Source organism: Vombatus ursinus, unplaced genomic scaffold, assembly GCF_900497805.2.
Source record: "Vombatus ursinus unplaced genomic scaffold, bare-nosed wombat genome assembly UNPS02014789.1, whole genome shotgun sequence".
Classification (NCBI taxonomy): Eukaryota; Metazoa; Chordata; class Mammalia; order Diprotodontia; family Vombatidae; genus Vombatus; species Vombatus ursinus.
Window position 1 is genome coordinate 15,555,254 of NW_020954567.1, and position 17,501 is coordinate 15,572,754.

The following is a 17,501-nucleotide window of genomic DNA, read 5'->3' on the forward strand; positions in this document are numbered from 1 at the left end:
CACCCCCACTCAGCAACCAATGCTTTCCTGCTGGAGAAACTATATTATATGTGAGGAACACACATAAACATTTGCTGTAAAGATAAAAATTATTTGATAAATTAATTCATTCATACTGTGTGTCTGTACACTGCTCATCTAGATTATTTATGTCTACATGGGTTGTCTAAATGTGGCTTCCACCAATGAGATGAGTCTTATGCAAATACTCCAGCCTTGAAGCCAGGTTTACATTAAATTGGTGGTTAATATGTTGGTACTTCCCCCTTCCAATCCAACTGACACACCTTACCCTTCAACAGTATTTTCAGGGAGACAGTAAAGTAGTGGTCAAATTTTAAGATAACAAAAACATAGGCTCATAGAAATAAAATTGCCTTCTAGGTTTTAAAAAAAAAGTTTTCTTTCTGAAGAATTACTTATCATATTATGAATGAATCATGGTACTGGAAAGAAACTTGGAGATCATGGAGTCTGACCCACTCTCCTACTGATGCATTAGTGTTTTCTATATACTGACAATTAAGCTAGGCAAGTCACTTAAGCTCTTCAAACCTCAGTTTCCTAATCTATAAAATGGAGATGATAGTGCTTGCACTTACAGTCCTAGGATTTTAGAGTTGGAAGGAGCATGGAAAAGTAGCATCATTGCTCTGAAGAGGAATGGGACATAGAAATCATTTAGTCCTGTCCCTCATCTTGTAGATAAAGCAGCTGAGGCCCAGAGAAGTTTCAGCTTGCAAGATTCAAGTCTGTATCTCATGCTAACATGATAGAGAAATGACCCATTGAAGTAAATCTTCTTATATAGGTGACAAGTTTTTTGTGAAAAGTCTCAAAGGACTGTCATGGTGCCGTGTTGGTCTTTTTATTCTTTGCTTTTAATGCTCACACTTCTCACAATGACTGTTCCAAATGTTCTTCCCCCAAAAACAACAACAACAAAAAAAAACAAACAAAAAACTGGCACTCTATAGTTTTATAGATTTAGAGGGGGAAGGACCCATCTAGTCCAACCAACTCATTTTACAAGTGAGGCGACTGGCTCATAGAGGTTAAGTGATTGCCCAGTCATACAAGGAGCAAACAGCAGAACCAGCATTTGAACCGAGACCAGTGATTCCCAATCCGATACTCTTCCCATTCTCCCATGTCCTTTCTCCTCCACTTTGTTGAATTCCTCATCTTGTACTTCACAGAAAAAAAAGTAATAGGCTATCTGTCTCAAATTCCATCTCCTCCATAATTCCACAGTTCAAATTACCCTGGGATATAGTCTTTTTGTACTAGTGACTTTAACTCATCAAGTGCAGCAAGGTGCCCTCACACGGTGGTGGTATCATGTGCCTACATTCCAAACAGCTAAAAGGTGACTCAGTGTCACTTGTACTACCAAGGATAGCTAACCTGGCAGAATACTATCACAATAATGATGAATATGTTTGTTTGTTTGTTTGTTTATTGTCTTTCATTCTTGAGGAGGACCAAAATGACATCACTGTGTTGGAGTCAAGTTATGGTGTATCTGACTATGGATGCTCAGACCAATATAAGCTAGTCACTCTGTGAACTTGAGTGTCTTCATCTCTTAAATGGAGAGAATACTGATAGAACTCACTTTCTGGGATTTTTCATGTGGCTCAAGTGAGATAATGTAAGGGAAGTTCTTTGAAACCTGTAAGGTCAATGACAGTTATTATTATTGTCATCAAGATTTTACTGTTATGGCAGACCCGTTTTGACAACTTTAGTTTGCCCTTTTCCTTCCAGGGCATATAGGAAGAAAAATAATCCCTGATCTAAGGAAACCCTGATAAGAACATAAGCTTCTCCAAGGCAAGGGCTGTCTCATTGCTGTATTTATATCCCCAGTGTCTCACATAAGAACTGCCTCATAGAAAGCCCTTAATAAATACATGTTGATTGATTGTTTCATAGTTGAGGGAAGGAGAAAGAATACTGGTAAAAACTATTATTCATATCGCCCCTCCTAGCAAGGCTCCCTGAGTATCACTGCATTCTCCTTTTCACTCAGTTTCTGGGTATAGAGAAGCTTGTCATCAATGTACTGATTTATTTCTGATGAAGTGAGGGAGATACATTTATTCTTTAATTCTGTCTTTACTTTCCCCCACCCCAGGTATGTCCTTGTCTTCAATTTCCTGGGTATCTTTGTGCTTTGGGCTTACTAGAAGCATGGAGGGAAAAAGCATGTGTTTTAGGAACATACCAAGGTTTTCTGTTTCTGAGCCTGATAGCTCTGGGTTCATTTACTCAGAGATTATGAGTAGGTAAGACTAAGATTCTCAATAATTTAACTGCAAACTACTTTATCTCCCATTACACCACTTTACACTTACCCACACATCAGTGAAATTTAACTATGTTGGTCCCTAAACACATGTATCCCTTTTCCGTCCCCATGCTTCTCTCTGTGTTCTTCCTTCTTCCTATAATGCCCTTCTCCTTCCTATTTATGCTCATCCAACTCCTGCCCATTCTTTATGGCCCATCTCACATGTTATCTCTTCCCTGAAGTTTTCCATAATTCCTAAAGCTACAATTTGCAGAATAATGACCTTGCAGAGTCTGAGTTGGGTTTCTCATCCCTCTTCCATGTAGCAGTCTTTCAATACTTGAAGCCAGCTCTCATGCCCCACCCAAGCCTCCATGGGCAAAGCATATAGTTCTTTCACCCAGTATTCATTTGGACATGATCTCAAGGTCATTCATCCTCCCATTCACACTTTCTCTGGAATGTTCTGTAGCTTATCAGTGCCCTTTCCAAAATGTGGTGCATGGGACTGGATGTTATACTCTGCATGTGAGCAAAGAAGAGTAGAGAAAGGTTATCACCTCCCTTCCCATAGGTCACTATTCCTCTCCATGTGGGCTAAGGGTGTATTAGCTTTCTTTGGCTGCCATATCACCCTTTTGACTCATGTTGAGTTTGAAGTGCACTAAAATCCTTGGATTATTTTCACAGGAAGTACTATCTAGTAATACCTGTCCTGCTTTTAGACAGGTTGATTTTTGGAACTCAAGCGTTAGATTCTGCATTTGTTCCTACTAAATTTCTTTTTATTAGATTTGGCTCAAATGCTCCAGCATGTTGAGATTTTGTTTTTTGTATCTTGACTATGTCATCCAGCCTGCTAGCTATCACTCAAATCTTCATGTCATTTTGCACATTAGAAAAGCATTCCATCTGTCACTTTATTCAAGTGGCAGCAAAAAAAAATGTTACATAGGATAGGTAAAGACCAAAAGAGTACTGGGTGATCTCAACTGTGCCCAACTGGCACAGAGAGACTCTGAGGAAAGCTATTCTTCCCAATTTCCTGAAAATTCTTAACTCATATCCCTATGTAGCTTACATCTGACCACCCCACAAGCCAGAGTCTTTGCCCTGCCTTGCTTTCCATGCACCCTACACCCAGGGTACTAATATCATCATTCCCTTTTCCCAAGCTATCTTCCCACTGGCACCAACTTTTTTCCCTTACTTCCTTGATTTGCCACCCATACTGGGGACTCACACCATGCAAGATATACAGGTGATGAGAAGATTACCTAAACAAATCAACAGTGATGGTGATTTATCTCAACTGTCCAGCTTACTGTCCTCACTGATTCTTTCAATTGCTCTTCCATACTCTCTCCCAGTCACTTCCCATTTGCCTTCCATTTCCATTGCATCCACTGGAATCTTTCTCTATTGTGGTTCAGTTGAAAGATAACTAGACGTAGAGTCCACGAAACTTAGCTAGAATCCTCATTCTGCCACATGCTATCTGTGTAGTCCTGGCCAGATCACTTCACTTCTCTGGGTTTCACTTTCCTCGTCGGTGAAGTGAGGGGGTTAGACTCGATGGCCTTTCTGGCCACATATTGCTCTATATCTATCGTCTTATAAAAGGCTTTCTCCAATGAAATATGGGTAGGCTATATCTACAGCATTTTCTTGGTCTACCGATTTAGTAGCCTTATAAAAAGAAATTACATTATTCTGTTATGATGACTGAGCCATATTCATTTTTAGTGATAACCACTTCTTTTGTGGAATGTTGCCTAATAATTCCTTTGATACTATGTTCTCTAATTTTTCCAGGAATTGAAGTCAGGATCACTGGAGCAGGAATTTGGAGACTATAGTCTTCCTGTTCTATGGAGAAATAGAGAAATCTATCCTTTTTCTGTTCTGTGACACATCTTCCATTCTTCCTGATGTTTTGAAGATAATTGACAATTGCTCAGTGATGAACTCTGTCAGGTCTTTCAGTATAATGGGATGTAGTATAATTGGGATTGGTGATTTTAACTCATCAAGGGCAGCTTGGTGATTTTTTATTCACATCACATATCAAGGAATCGTTCCCTCATTTGAATTTCTATAACACTATTTTTAATCTATCCATGGTTCATGTCCCATATTATCAAGTATCTTTTCCCACTTATTCCTGTATATTATGTCCCCATAGAATTCTATCAGTTCCAGGAAGGCAGTGTCATTCTTCTTAGCATTGATCTTTATGGATAGTAGGTACTCAAAACATTTTTGAACAAATTAATAATTTAAATATGCCTATGCAAATGACTCCTAACTCTGAACTTTAAGGCCCACATTTCCTACTGCTTGCTGAACATGTCTACTTGTATATCCTATTGGCAAATTAGACTCAATGTATGCAACCTATCCCTTCTCCAAATTTCCCATTTTATTTTAGGTCACCATAATCCTCCCAGTCACCTAGGCTCATAGGCGTCATCCTTTCTCTATCTACAGGCCTAATTAGTGGCCAACTCTAGTTGTTTCTACCTCCATAGCATCTCTTGAATTTATGCCCTTTTCTTCACTCATTTAGGCCCACATTACATCCCACCTGAACTGTGGTATTAACCTCCTAATTTATCTCCTTGCCTCATTTCCCTCTACTCTCATCCATTCCTCACATAGCTATTAATGTAATAATATTAAGACAGACATCTGCACATGCCACTTTCTTGTTCAAAGAATTTGTGTGGCTCCCTATTTCCTCTTGGATAAAATACAAACTCCTTACCCTGGCATTTAAGGTCTTCCACATTATGGCTCCCACATACACTTTCCAATCTGATTTCACATTACTCCTCTTCACACATTTTAAATTCTAGTCACCAGACTATAAATTTTCCATCTCCCACCTCCAGGCATTTGCACAAGCCTAGAATATATTTTTCTTCAGCTCAACCTTTCAGAATGTTTATTTCATGTTAGACGACGTGTCCTCCACGAATCTTTTTCTGATTGATTTATTCAGTGTTCTTTTCCTTTATGAAAATTCCCATTTCATTTCATTTGATCTTGACCTATTCTTCCCTTCATTGCCTTGTATTTTATTTACATGTATTCCCCCAGTAGGATAGAATCTCTATGAATATAGGAACAATTCATCTTCTTGTCTTTATATCCTCAGTACCTAGTACAATGTCTGACTGATGCTTAACAACTTTTGTTCAATTAAGTTAAATTAATAACAAATGAATTAGGCTCAGCCCTAACTGTAAGGCTTGACAATAATGGTTATTCCAGAATTAACAATGGAGAAGACCAAAAAAGTATAGTCTACTCAGTACCCTTAAATTTGTTCATTTGTTTTAGCGAGAATCAATATACAACCACAGAATGCCCATTGAAAAGTTGACGTCATTCAAGTTTACCTTAAGTAGAGTAAAAGGATACTAGATAGTAGAAGGTCTAAACTGAACCCTCCTTAAGGGTAAGAACAATGTCTTTAGAGATTGTGGGGAGTAGGTAATAATTTTATAAAGCCATCCCAAATTGATTTAATCATTGATGTGAACAATATGACTTTTTTGGTCAGGCGTCCACAAGGGAGTAAGTAGAGTTTGACATGTTCTCCCTAGCAGCTTTTTCTCTTTGTGTCTGTAACTTTGCTTCTCGAATAAGAATTGCAGATTCTTCCTTAAAGGTGGAAGTATTCTATTTCAGAATATCAGTAATACAATTGAAATGAATCAATTCATCATATGGGATGGCTGGCAGAGTAATCTTTTTCTGGGGTTTTAGTATTCATTCATTATTTATTGTTATTGTTTGGAGCTTTTTCATCCTTTGTTGCTTTTTAAGTTCTTGCATGCATTCCTCTTTTTAGTTTTTGGGCAACAACCCTTGGTGCCTCACTCAGACTTGTTTTTGGCTTGAGAAGACTGTTTTTTTTAAACTTTGTTTTTATTATAACTTTAAAATTTTTCTGAGTTATGAATGTGCCTTTCCTGTTTTATCCCTCCTTCTGTGCATATATGTTTTTGAGTGTGCTGTAGGATGTTCATGGTTGACTGTGTGTTCCTTCAGTGAAGAACTCACTACTTTTTAACAGTTCAGATTTTGTAACTGTAAGCAAACACAGAGAAGAGAGGTAGAGAGAGACTGTGGAGGAGATTAACATTGATGTCATTAATCTGCAAAAGTAGATGGAAACTGATTTTTATTGATTATGCTATGAGATCAAGATGGGTTTTTTAAAAATATATATGTATATACACACAGAAACACACTTGTATGTATGAATGTGTGTAAACATATATACATATATTTACATACATACATACATACAGATAGAGAGATCTATATGTATCTATATGGAGGGAGTGAAGGAGGGAAGAAGTGAGGGAAGGAGGGAGAGAGACAGATAGACAGACAGATACACAGAGAGAGAGAGATGAGATGAGATGAGATGAGATACTAAGTGTGTGTAGGGGATCCTGTTGTACCAAGTGGTTGTTGATTTACTTTCAACTCCCATGCCTTTTTGTTGTTAATAGTTGTAGCTACAGACACATTTGCCAGTCATTTACTCTGGTGCTTAGGTCAGCTCACTGGAAGAAAGAGTAATCTTGGATGGTTGAAAACATACATTATTCTGACTTCTCTGCTTCTTGCTTTCCATGAATCTTTTATGAAAAAGAAATTCTTTTGAAAAAGTCCTAGAATTCTTTCATAGGACAATATTCTTAGACTGGCAAATAATACATTTCCAACCCAAACTATTGCTTTCAGCAGTTGACCAGAAGGCCAGTGCTGTAAGGCTTCTCTATGACAGCTCATTGTTACTTTTTACTTCACTCTCTTTTTATACTATCCCTTTACTTGCCTTTGAAATATTTTATTTCTAGTATTTTTCTTTCCTGGTGTATTCTCTGGTGATTACAAATCACATGCCTCTTTCCTGTACAAATGGCAGAGATTACCACAGGGATTTTAGAGCTTGATTGGAAACACTCAAGGTTGAATTGTCCAGAGGGCAAGCTGTTTGCTGACCAGCAAGGGAGAGGAGGAAGTTTGGTGTTGGATTTTGTAGTCAGAGGACTTGGGTTTACATCTCAGCTCCATTTTTTACAAGTTGAATAACCTTGGGTAAATAACTTAGCATTTCTGGGCCTCAACTTCTGAACAGTTGAACTTGATGACCTTTTCAGGTATAAATCGGTGATCCTGCAGTCTATATGCTCCTTGCCTCCCTCTCTCCTGAGGAATGGGTGGGCTTTCTTTAAAGATGAAGAACCACTTGGCTTCCAGGTTTGCCCTGCTTTCTAATGACAGAGACAAGAGACAGAGAGACAAACAGACATAGAGTGACACGCGGCACTTAACATTAAACTTGGGAAATTAAACTTGGAGAGACCCATCTGGTCCCTGAATTTGGCTCTCCTAAGACACATTTTGAGATGGCTATTTGAAGTGCTGAAAGTCTAATTGTTTGTGGAATGTGATAATGATGATGACTGTGATCATGGTAGTGGAAAAAGGCAGTGATAAACACTCATGACATTGATTGAAACCCTCCTGCTTTCAAGGAATTTCAACATTCCATTTAGAGGATGATGAATTTTTAAAATTGAGAATTGAGATGATAAATTTATTTGTTTAGTCACTTTAGTCATATCTGACTCTTGGCGATCTTATTTAGGATTTTCTGGACAAAGATACTGGAGTGGTTTGCCATTTCCTTCTCCAGCTCATTTTACAGATGAGGAAACTGAGGTAAACAGAGTCAGCTGACTTGCCCAGGGTCACTTCAGCTAGTAAGTGTCTAAGACCAGATTTAAATTCAAGAAGAGGAGTCTTTCTTACTCCAGGACCAGTACTCTATCCACTGTGCCACCTAACTACTCAATGACAAGGCTGAGACTGTGTGTTCTTCCTAGGAGTGGTCAAAGTGGTGAGTGGAAGAAGGGAGATTTGGATGTTGAATGTACCTGAAGGAGCAAATGGATAAGCATTGAGACACTTGGACAGATTTTTACTCTCCTTTCTTTGTGCTGATACTGGCACCATCATTTATTATTATTGTTTAAATGATAAGTTGTCTTGGGGGCAGAAAGGTGGGTAATAGGTCAACTGATAATAGATTTAGAGCTGGAGGGAACCTTAGGAACTACCAGATCCAACCTTTTCATTTTATAGATGAGGAAATTGAGACACAGAGAGATTAAGTAACTTGTCCAGGGTCACAAAGGAAAGAAAGAAACAAGCATTCATTAAATACTTGCTATGTTCCAGATATTGAATTAAGCATTTACAAATATGATCTCATTTTATCCTCAAACAACCCTGGGAGGTAGATATTATTATTATTCTCATTTTACAGATTAGGAAATTGAGGCAGACAGAAGTTGACTTGTCCACAGATCACAAGCAAGTAAGTATCTCAGGCCAGATTCGAATTCATGTCTCTTTGACTCTAGGCCCAGCACTCTGTCCACTGCAACACCTAGCTGCTTCCCCACCACTGTCATTAGGAGTCATAAAAAGTCTAATTATCTTTGTGGAGGCTAAAATTTAGCAGCTGAAATTTATCAGGAAGTATTTTGCACTGGGGAAGGAGGTGATGGCATGTTCTCTCAAGGATGTACCTCATACCTTCTCTTGCAGGTGGTGTGGTCCTCAATCCAACCTATTATGGCATGCCCGGCCATACCAACATCATGATCCATGAAGTAGGACATGTCTTGGGGCTGTACCATGTTTTCAAAGGGGTCAGCGAAAGGGAATCTTGTGATGATCCCTGCAGAGAGACTACACCAACCATGGACACAGGAGATCTTTGTGCTGACACAGCCCCCACACCCAAAAGTAAGCTGTGCCAGGACCCAGAACCTACTAATGACACCTGTGGCCAAAACCACTTCTCTGGGACACCATTCAACAACTACATGAGCTATACAGGTAATAGAAAATGACCAGAACATCTCCATCTTTGTTTTGTCTCATGAACATATCGTTTGGAGGGAGGGAAGGAAGGTAGGAGGTAGAAATAATTTGGAAGGGGGAAGACAGGGGGAGAGGGGTTGCTTTTATTCTATGTATCCTTGAAAAATTTGAAACACTGCTGGAGTGATGCAAGATTAATTCTGAGGGAGAAATCGGAACCTCTATCCCTGCAAATCTTTCAAAGGAGAATAAATACTTGTTGACCAAGTTTGTCAGGCTAGGACCTCTTGAGGATTCTCCCACATTCTGAGATACAGTGCTTCCATGGTATTCAATTGGTAATCACTTATTAACTGCCTACTATGTGCAAAGCACTGGATGTTGTTCATTCTCTTCAGGTATCAAGTCTAAAACAAACTCAGTGGAATGTAAAAGGGTTTGGGATCCCCCTTGTATTTATTTAATCTCAGTTTCTATTTGTCCTCTGTGATTCATTAAGGAAGAAATGAAAATTCTATTAAGATCAAAACTTGAATGTCTTTAAATGCATTTTAAAATTTTACTTTAAACTGCATCAATGTACCAAATACATATTTCCCAATAGTAGTTGAAGACCCATTTTTTCACCGTAAAACTGCCACCAGATCAAGATTACTGGTAAGTCAGTTCAACAAGCACTTATTTAGCCCTTACTGAGTACAAGCTATTATGCTAAGTGCTATGTTACAAAGGGAAAAACATATAATTTGCTGCCCTTGTGGAGTTATACTCTAACCAAGAGGGCATTAAATGTACACAGATAGATAAATGCAAGGTAATTTGGGGAAGGAGAAAACACTAAAGGATTTGGACATGGGAAAGTATTCTAAGAGAATGTGGCATCTGAAGTTAGCTTAAAGCATTCATAAAGACAGAAATAGGGAAGGAATCCAGTGCGTACATTGAAGATAGACTAATTCAAGGTCCATTTGTTTCTTCTAATTGGGATTGTATTTGGGTATTCCTGACTCTCAGGCCAACCATATTCTTTAGTTTCTCCTCCACCTAACCCCTATCTCCATATTCCAGCCTCAGCTCTGCCTTGACATAACTGTTGTTGATGTTCAGTCATACCTGACCGTTCCTGACCCCATGGTCTGTACTGTCCATGGGGTTTTCTTGGCAAAGATACTGGAGTGATTTGCTATTTCCTTCTCTAGTGGATGAAGGCAAACAGAGGTTAAGTGATTTGCTCAGGTTCACCCCTCTAGTAAGTGTCTGAGGCCAAATTTGAACTCAGGTCTTCCTGACTCCTGGCCCAGTGCTCTATCCACTGAGCTACTAACATAATTAACTAGGAAGATTATACTTGCTCTTAGTATTCCTCAGGCATACACATAACCTTAGGTTAAGAACAGCCTTGAGGCATTCCTTTTGATGCCCATAGTCACTCTGACCTCTGGGGTAAAGGAGAATTTACCAAGAAAGTCTTCTGTAGAAGGGATAGTTTTTCTGTGAGGTCCAGGGGTTCTCTTTCCTTCTTTCTTTCTTTCTTTCTTTCTTTTTTCTTTCTTTCTTTCTTTCTTTCTTTCTTTCTTTCTTTCTTTCATCCTTTCTTTCATCCTTTCTTTCTTCCCCTTTTTGGTGAGGCAGTCGGGGGTTAAGTGACTTGCTCAAGGTCACATAACTAGTAAGTGTCATGTGTCTGAGGCCAGATTTGAACTTAGGTCCTCCTGACTCCAAGGCTAGAGTTTATCCACTGCGCCACCTAGCTGCCCAGCAGGGGTACTTTCTTAAGGAACATCAATACAAAACGAAACAAACAAAAAACAGGAATGCTTCTGCCTGCATTTTTGTTGGGTCTTAATTTTTTTTTCCTTTGAAAAACACTTTAACCAAACACTGGTGATGACATTTATAATCAAGCAGTTCTACAGAGATAGCTGATAACCTGGTTACCTCTGTGACCCAGCAATAATTTTCTCACATAGTTCTGTATTGCCAAATCATCCAGGTACACCTAGTTAATAAATCCCACCCCTTCCCCCAACCAGCAAGTCTTGGCAGCTGCCAGAAGGAAGACAGACTCATGGCTTGCACCTCTGGGGAAACACCCAGGAAACTCATCTGCAGGTAGGGAAAAGGAAAGAGTTTTGAAATAAAGGAAATGTTTCAAATGTAGTAACAATTCTCCTTAATTATAATAGGAGATTCATCAAAAGTAAGCCACTTTCTTCTTCCATCAGTAGCATTGGGCCTTATTCCTTGTCTCGGGTTCTTGCAACATTTCTCCCCTACTCTGTCAGAGTCTCTGGACAAGAAACAGGGTTTCTTCAACATCACAAGTGGTCACACATGGAGAAGCCACGTGCTGAAACACTGCCATCTCGTGGTCTCTTGAATATTTAGCAGTCCATTCAGACCAATTTCTGAGCCTGGGGGCATTTGAATTTTATCTTCCTCTAGTGGAATAATTTGGAAATGATTCCCTACTTAATATGTAGCAGCACTTATCTTTCTCAACTTATTTTCTTTGTCTCTCTTTTATATTTCATTCACAGATGATGACTGCACTGATCACTTCACCCCAAACCAAGTGGCCCGTATGCATTGCTATTTGGATCTCGTGTATCAACAATGGAGTGACAGCAAAAGACCCACCCCCATCCCAATTCCACCAATGGTCATTGGACAGACCCAAGATTCCCTCACCATTCACTGGCTCCCTCCCATTAGTGGAGTTCTGTATGAAAGGTGAGATCAGTGCTTGGGAGTGGGGTGGAGAGAGTAGTTATAAGGGGTAATAGATTAGATTTTTTTTTTCCTTTTTGGAGAGTAGTGGGGAATGAAGGTTTCCTGTGTGCCTGCACAGGGAAAACCCCAAATTGTACCAGTGAAAAATTAATGAGTCACATAGTAAGCTCCAGAACACTCTCTTGACCCTTATTTTTACTCCAGTCCCAGATCTGACCTCATTTAGTAAATGACTAGCCAGCTCACTACATGTGCTCATTTTTCTGGGAGGATGTCTGACAGGCATTTCTTTGGACACCCATATAGAAAATGTCACATCTGGCATGACAGCTGTGGTTGTCCAGCAGTTGAGGAAGGTGTTGAGGATGAACTGGCAGGCTCTGAAGTGTAGTTGCCAATTGCCAGGCATTAGTCACTACCTTCTCAGTGAGGGAAGTGGCCAGCTACTACTCTAATGTCAGAGAGGAGAAAAATAGGGATCCTTCCTCCTGGCTGTGCTGGTGGGATGTGTGTATATTTTGCACAAAAAATTCGAGGCAGTCCCTGACAAATATTGAGTTTGAGAGCACAGTATAGGGTTCAGTTCTGTGCAGAATTGGGAAGTAGGTGGTTTCCTTTGGTGTTCCCAAGCTTTCTCTTCAGGACTTTGCTCCTTTCAGAGATCCTGGATGTTCCACATTCCCACCAGGCACTTTGCTTGTAATGTCCTTTTTACTCTTCTCACTATGATCAAAACCCCACCCTGGGATCTTTTATTTGTATTGAGACATTAATGACTGACAATAACTTAAAATGTGGCCCCTCCCAAAATTATTGGCATCTTGACAGTTATCAAAGTCTTAAGGTAAAACCCAGAAACCTGACTGAGGTTATTTGCCCAGGAGGTTGGGCAAAATTGGTGGTCATAGGATGCTTTTTGGAACTGCCTTGATCTACTACATCAGTAATTGACTACTTCCCCTGGGAGGAAAGATTGGCTTTGCTCTACTCCCTACTGTAACCAAGACAAAGCAAGGATGTGATGTACCTGAATAGAATTCCTTACAGTCAAATGCTACATGAGTTTGAATGTGAGAGGAGAGTCAGGGAGGAAGAAGGCAACTGTGATGTAACAAAAAGTCCTAAAGGTACTTTCCCCAAGCTTTCTTGAGGTGACAATCACTTTGATTCCACATTGACAGCTTCCATTTGGTGGTATAACTTCCTTTTTATGCTGCTTTTGTATTTTAAAGTACTTTTTTTCACATCCCTCTCATTTGATCCCCTTCAGAATCCTATGAGGTAGAGTTAGGAAGACCTGGGCTTAAATTCCTCCTCAGGTACTCACTCGCTATGGGACTCTGTACAAGTCACTTAACTGCCTCAGTTTCCCCATCAATAAAATAGGAATAATGATATGATTTACCTCAGTGTTGTTATGAGAAAAATACTATTATATATATGTGTATATTCACATATAATGAGGTATAAGATCTCATATATAAACATACTTTCATTATATAATATGACTATTATAAATAACTATACTACAACTGTGTAGTATATATAAGTATATACCACAATCATGTAGGGTATATATATATATACTATATTCTACACTATGTATTTATATATATAAAACTATAAATAGTTATGCATATATACTTTATACTAAAAACTACAATTATGTTTTTATTACATATAATGATTATATATCATATTTATATAACTATATAAATGATAGCTCTATATAACTATGTACATACTATGTTTAGTATATGTGCTATAGACACTATATACTATACATAGTATACTATGTATAGTATATATAGTTATATATATTTATTAAATTTCATGTATATGCTTTGCAAACTTTAAAGTATAATATAAATTTCAGCTATATTGATACCTATGAGCTATTATGTGTCTATCTGTGTTTTTTGTGTGTATATATATATATATAGATATAGCTATATACATGCATACATATGTATATATTTGTATTGGTATAGGTATATATGCAAGGATCAAGTGAGATAATGCATATAAAACTTTATAACATTAAATCACTATAGAAATGACATCTATTATATACATACATGATGTATATATGTTAGAAAAATTCATCTGTAGATTAAGGTAACTTAAAATTAATTTTGTCTGGGGAATTTTTTTTCATAATTTTATGATATCCCTGTAGCAATCCCTGGGGAGAAGGAAAGGGTAATAATTATAAAACTAGAAGGAAGAATCATTGCCTAACATTTTTATGTATTAATATATGTATATATGAACACATATTATCTATACCCAGAGTCACTTAGTGTATGAACAATAAGGTCATCACATGCTAGTTATACATGCATCTCTCTTATGTGATGGGGCGAGGGGTATCTTTCTGCACCTGTGATTTTGTGTAGCTTGGATTGGGCAGACTGAAGAGCAAGCCCTGTAGGAACACACACAAACCAGAATTTTACATCCGTTTACATAGCACACATAAACAATTTAATCTTTCTATTTTCTCTCCGGTACAAACCTGACGACAAACCCGACATCAGCACCCGGTTGCCACAAGCTGCTGGCTGAGAAGACAGCCATTTGCTTTCTTACATCGCTTTGAGGGGTTGTAGTTTCAAGATCTCCTGATATGTTCATTGGTTATAGACTCACGTCACATCCCCAGGAGTTTACGTGGGGCAGGCTACTGTGTTTACCATCCCTAGTTGGTATTTGGAATTCTCATGTCATAAGGGGGCCCTGTCTACGCATACAAGCAAGAAGAAAGGCCAAATGTATCCAAGAAAACATGATGAGTTCGTGGCCATTGAAAATGAGTATCAATGCCAGGAAAGTGAGGGGCCTATGGAAATCTTCCACTAATTACAAAAAGAGCAGAGTACCAGAACTTATTAAACTGTGTATACCAACATTCCAGCAGAGTGTCAGAAATCTTCCCTAAGAGAGATGCTTCCCCAGAACGCTGGGGAACTGTTCTGATTTAATGCCTGTTTCCATCCCCAGCTGCACTGTGTCTGGGGAAACTGTTCAGTTTTGAGGGAACAGCCCTCAAGAACTACTTCCCTGACCTCCAGCTACTGCTAGCTTCCCCTTTCTTGGTGGCCCAGAATATGGACTTGTTATGCTACTGCATTCATTTTATTTGGTCAATGTCATTAGTAGTTGAGAGTATTTTAATACAGCAGGGGAATTCATTCAATAGATCACTGCTGAGAGGTCAGTGGTAGAAGAAGCTCTGTACTAAATATCAAGAGGTTGGGTTCAGATTCTGGCTCTGGATAAACACTGTAGCTTTTCTGAGCCTTAACTTCTTCATCTGTAAAATGGGAAAAGTAATACTTGCACTACCTACTTCATATAATCTTTGTTCTGAAGAAAACTCTATGAAAACTAGAAAGCATCACATAAATATGTTGTTAATTCAACAACTTTTATTAAGGCAAGATGCAGCAAGACAGTGGATAGAGAGCTAGCATTATACATACTTGTGTCTAATGGTAGCCATCTCGAAGGCAGGGGTGGAGGGAGGGAAGAAAAAAAAGAAATTTACATGATAAATTTATTATATATTTAAAAGGAATAGCAAATTATACATAGTAGATTTGCAGTTTCACGTGCAATTACCTTTTTTATTATTCTACTGTTATGGAAATGCTCATTTTATTTCATAAATTAAAAATTAAATAAATAAAAAAAATAATATAAAAAGACACAGAAAGACCTGGAATCAAATTCCAACTCTTAACTGGATCATGGACAGATTAAGACACTTGTCCCAGGAAGTTCTGTAAGCAAGGGTTATATGCCTCAATAGAGGGAGTTTTCTTCCCAGTAGTTCTTTATAACAACTGAATCATCCCCTCCAAAAAAAATTATTCAAAGCATGAGTGAGGTGGTAAAGGAGATACAAAGAACACTTGCTCCTTACCCATAGGGAGCTTACATTTAGGAAAATTAATTCAGGTTTATGAAAATTAATATGGTCATATAAATATCTAAATCTTATTTTGAAATCTTTTTCTTTTCTTTTTTTTTAACATCAAGAGGAACACAAGAAGCTTTTGGACTCCACAACAGAGTCATTAGCGATGAAGGAAGCCTATGTTGCAAAGAAACAAATTACAATTTTTCATATTTTAATGAAATTACAATACTAACTCCTCCTTATCCCCTGGCTGCTTGGTTAGAACTGATTTCTCCTTTATGACCTTTAGATTTCTATGTTGGTATGAATCGTGCTGAAGGGAAGTCTAAACAAGGAGGAAATGAATGGGGTAATAAATGGGTCTCTGCCTTCACACTCTTGGCTTTGGACTCTCATGCTTTCCTCCTTTTTGGTCTTCTAGTCTTTGAGTGTCCCTTCCTCTCTCTTCCTCCTAAGGGATGCTGGCAGTCTGTGTGGAGTGTGCACAGAAGATGGGACTTTCCGCCAATATGTCCATTCTGCTTCTTCACGTCGTGTGTGTGACTCTTCAGGTTACTGGACTCCCGAGGAAGCAGTAGGTAAAACTGAGCAGCTTCTCACTTTTGGCCCTACACTAGCGAATGCCAGAACCATGACACTGGTCCTGCAGATGAGCAGGAGAGTAAGAGAATGGGTTGGACTTAGTCTTAATTTGGGACAAAACACTTCACCTCCTTGACCTGCTTCTTCCTTTATGAATTTAAGTGATGCAAGGCTGAATGAGTGATTATCAGATTTTTTTTTTGGTAATTGATGCACAATTGCAACTTCTTTGAAAGACTGCCTGTAGAGATTATTTTGATGTCCTAAGTGACAGTGATGGAAGGGAAGAATGGTCCCTCTCAGTGTCTTGGAAAGGCAATGGGGTAGGAGTATTCATAAAGTAACTTTAGGATGGGCACATTGAATTGTGTATCCATAACTATTGGCTAAACATTGTCATATTATATTATTATATTATATATTATAAATATTGTTATATTACATTTTATTTGTTCTATTATACTTCAAGAAATATAACATAAGACATTTTGGCCTCAACCTGTGATTTCATCAGTATAGGTAAACCCCAGTGTGGAAACTCCCTCTGAACTGAGAGATTAAGTGATTTTCCTGAGACAATGCAGATAGTATGTGTCAATGGTAGGGTTTTAAACAAGTTCTTCCTGACTCCAAGGCTGGTTCTCTAGCCATTATACAACATTATAATATACTCAATATACTATATAATTGTTTAAATGAATGTAGCTATATAATATTTAACATAAATAATAAACATATCTGGGAGACAGCCTGACCCACAAAACAGTGAAGTCCTACTTCTTAGTCATTTGTTTCAAGAAAGTAATGGAAAACACATTATAGGGGGACACTCTTATGTTGGAGGGAGTCGATGGGGATGAACTAGGTGTTCCAAACTGTTCGTTCTGATCTATGGTATTTATGAGTCTATTAACTGGGAACTAGCTGTACTTGAGACATAATTTAAGCCAGGCTCCCTAAAGGCTGAAAATGTTTTAGCTGTCACTTTCGTGATCCCCCTTCCCCACTTCACTCACATATATACTAGCATCCATTAGCTCACTTTAC

At 38.4% G+C, this 17,501-nt stretch overlaps 1 protein-coding gene across 1 annotated transcript in view; it reads left to right on the top strand.

Moving 5' to 3' along the window:
- The window catches only part of PAPPA2 (pappalysin 2), a 326,265-nt gene that overhangs the window by 75,887 nt on the left and 232,877 nt on the right, over positions 1-17,501 (top strand). The window contains 3 exon segments of the mRNA XM_027868368.1: positions 8,936-9,229; positions 11,755-11,947; positions 16,329-16,450. Coding sequence (XP_027724169.1) covers positions 8,936-9,229; positions 11,755-11,947; positions 16,329-16,450 — 609 coding nt within the window.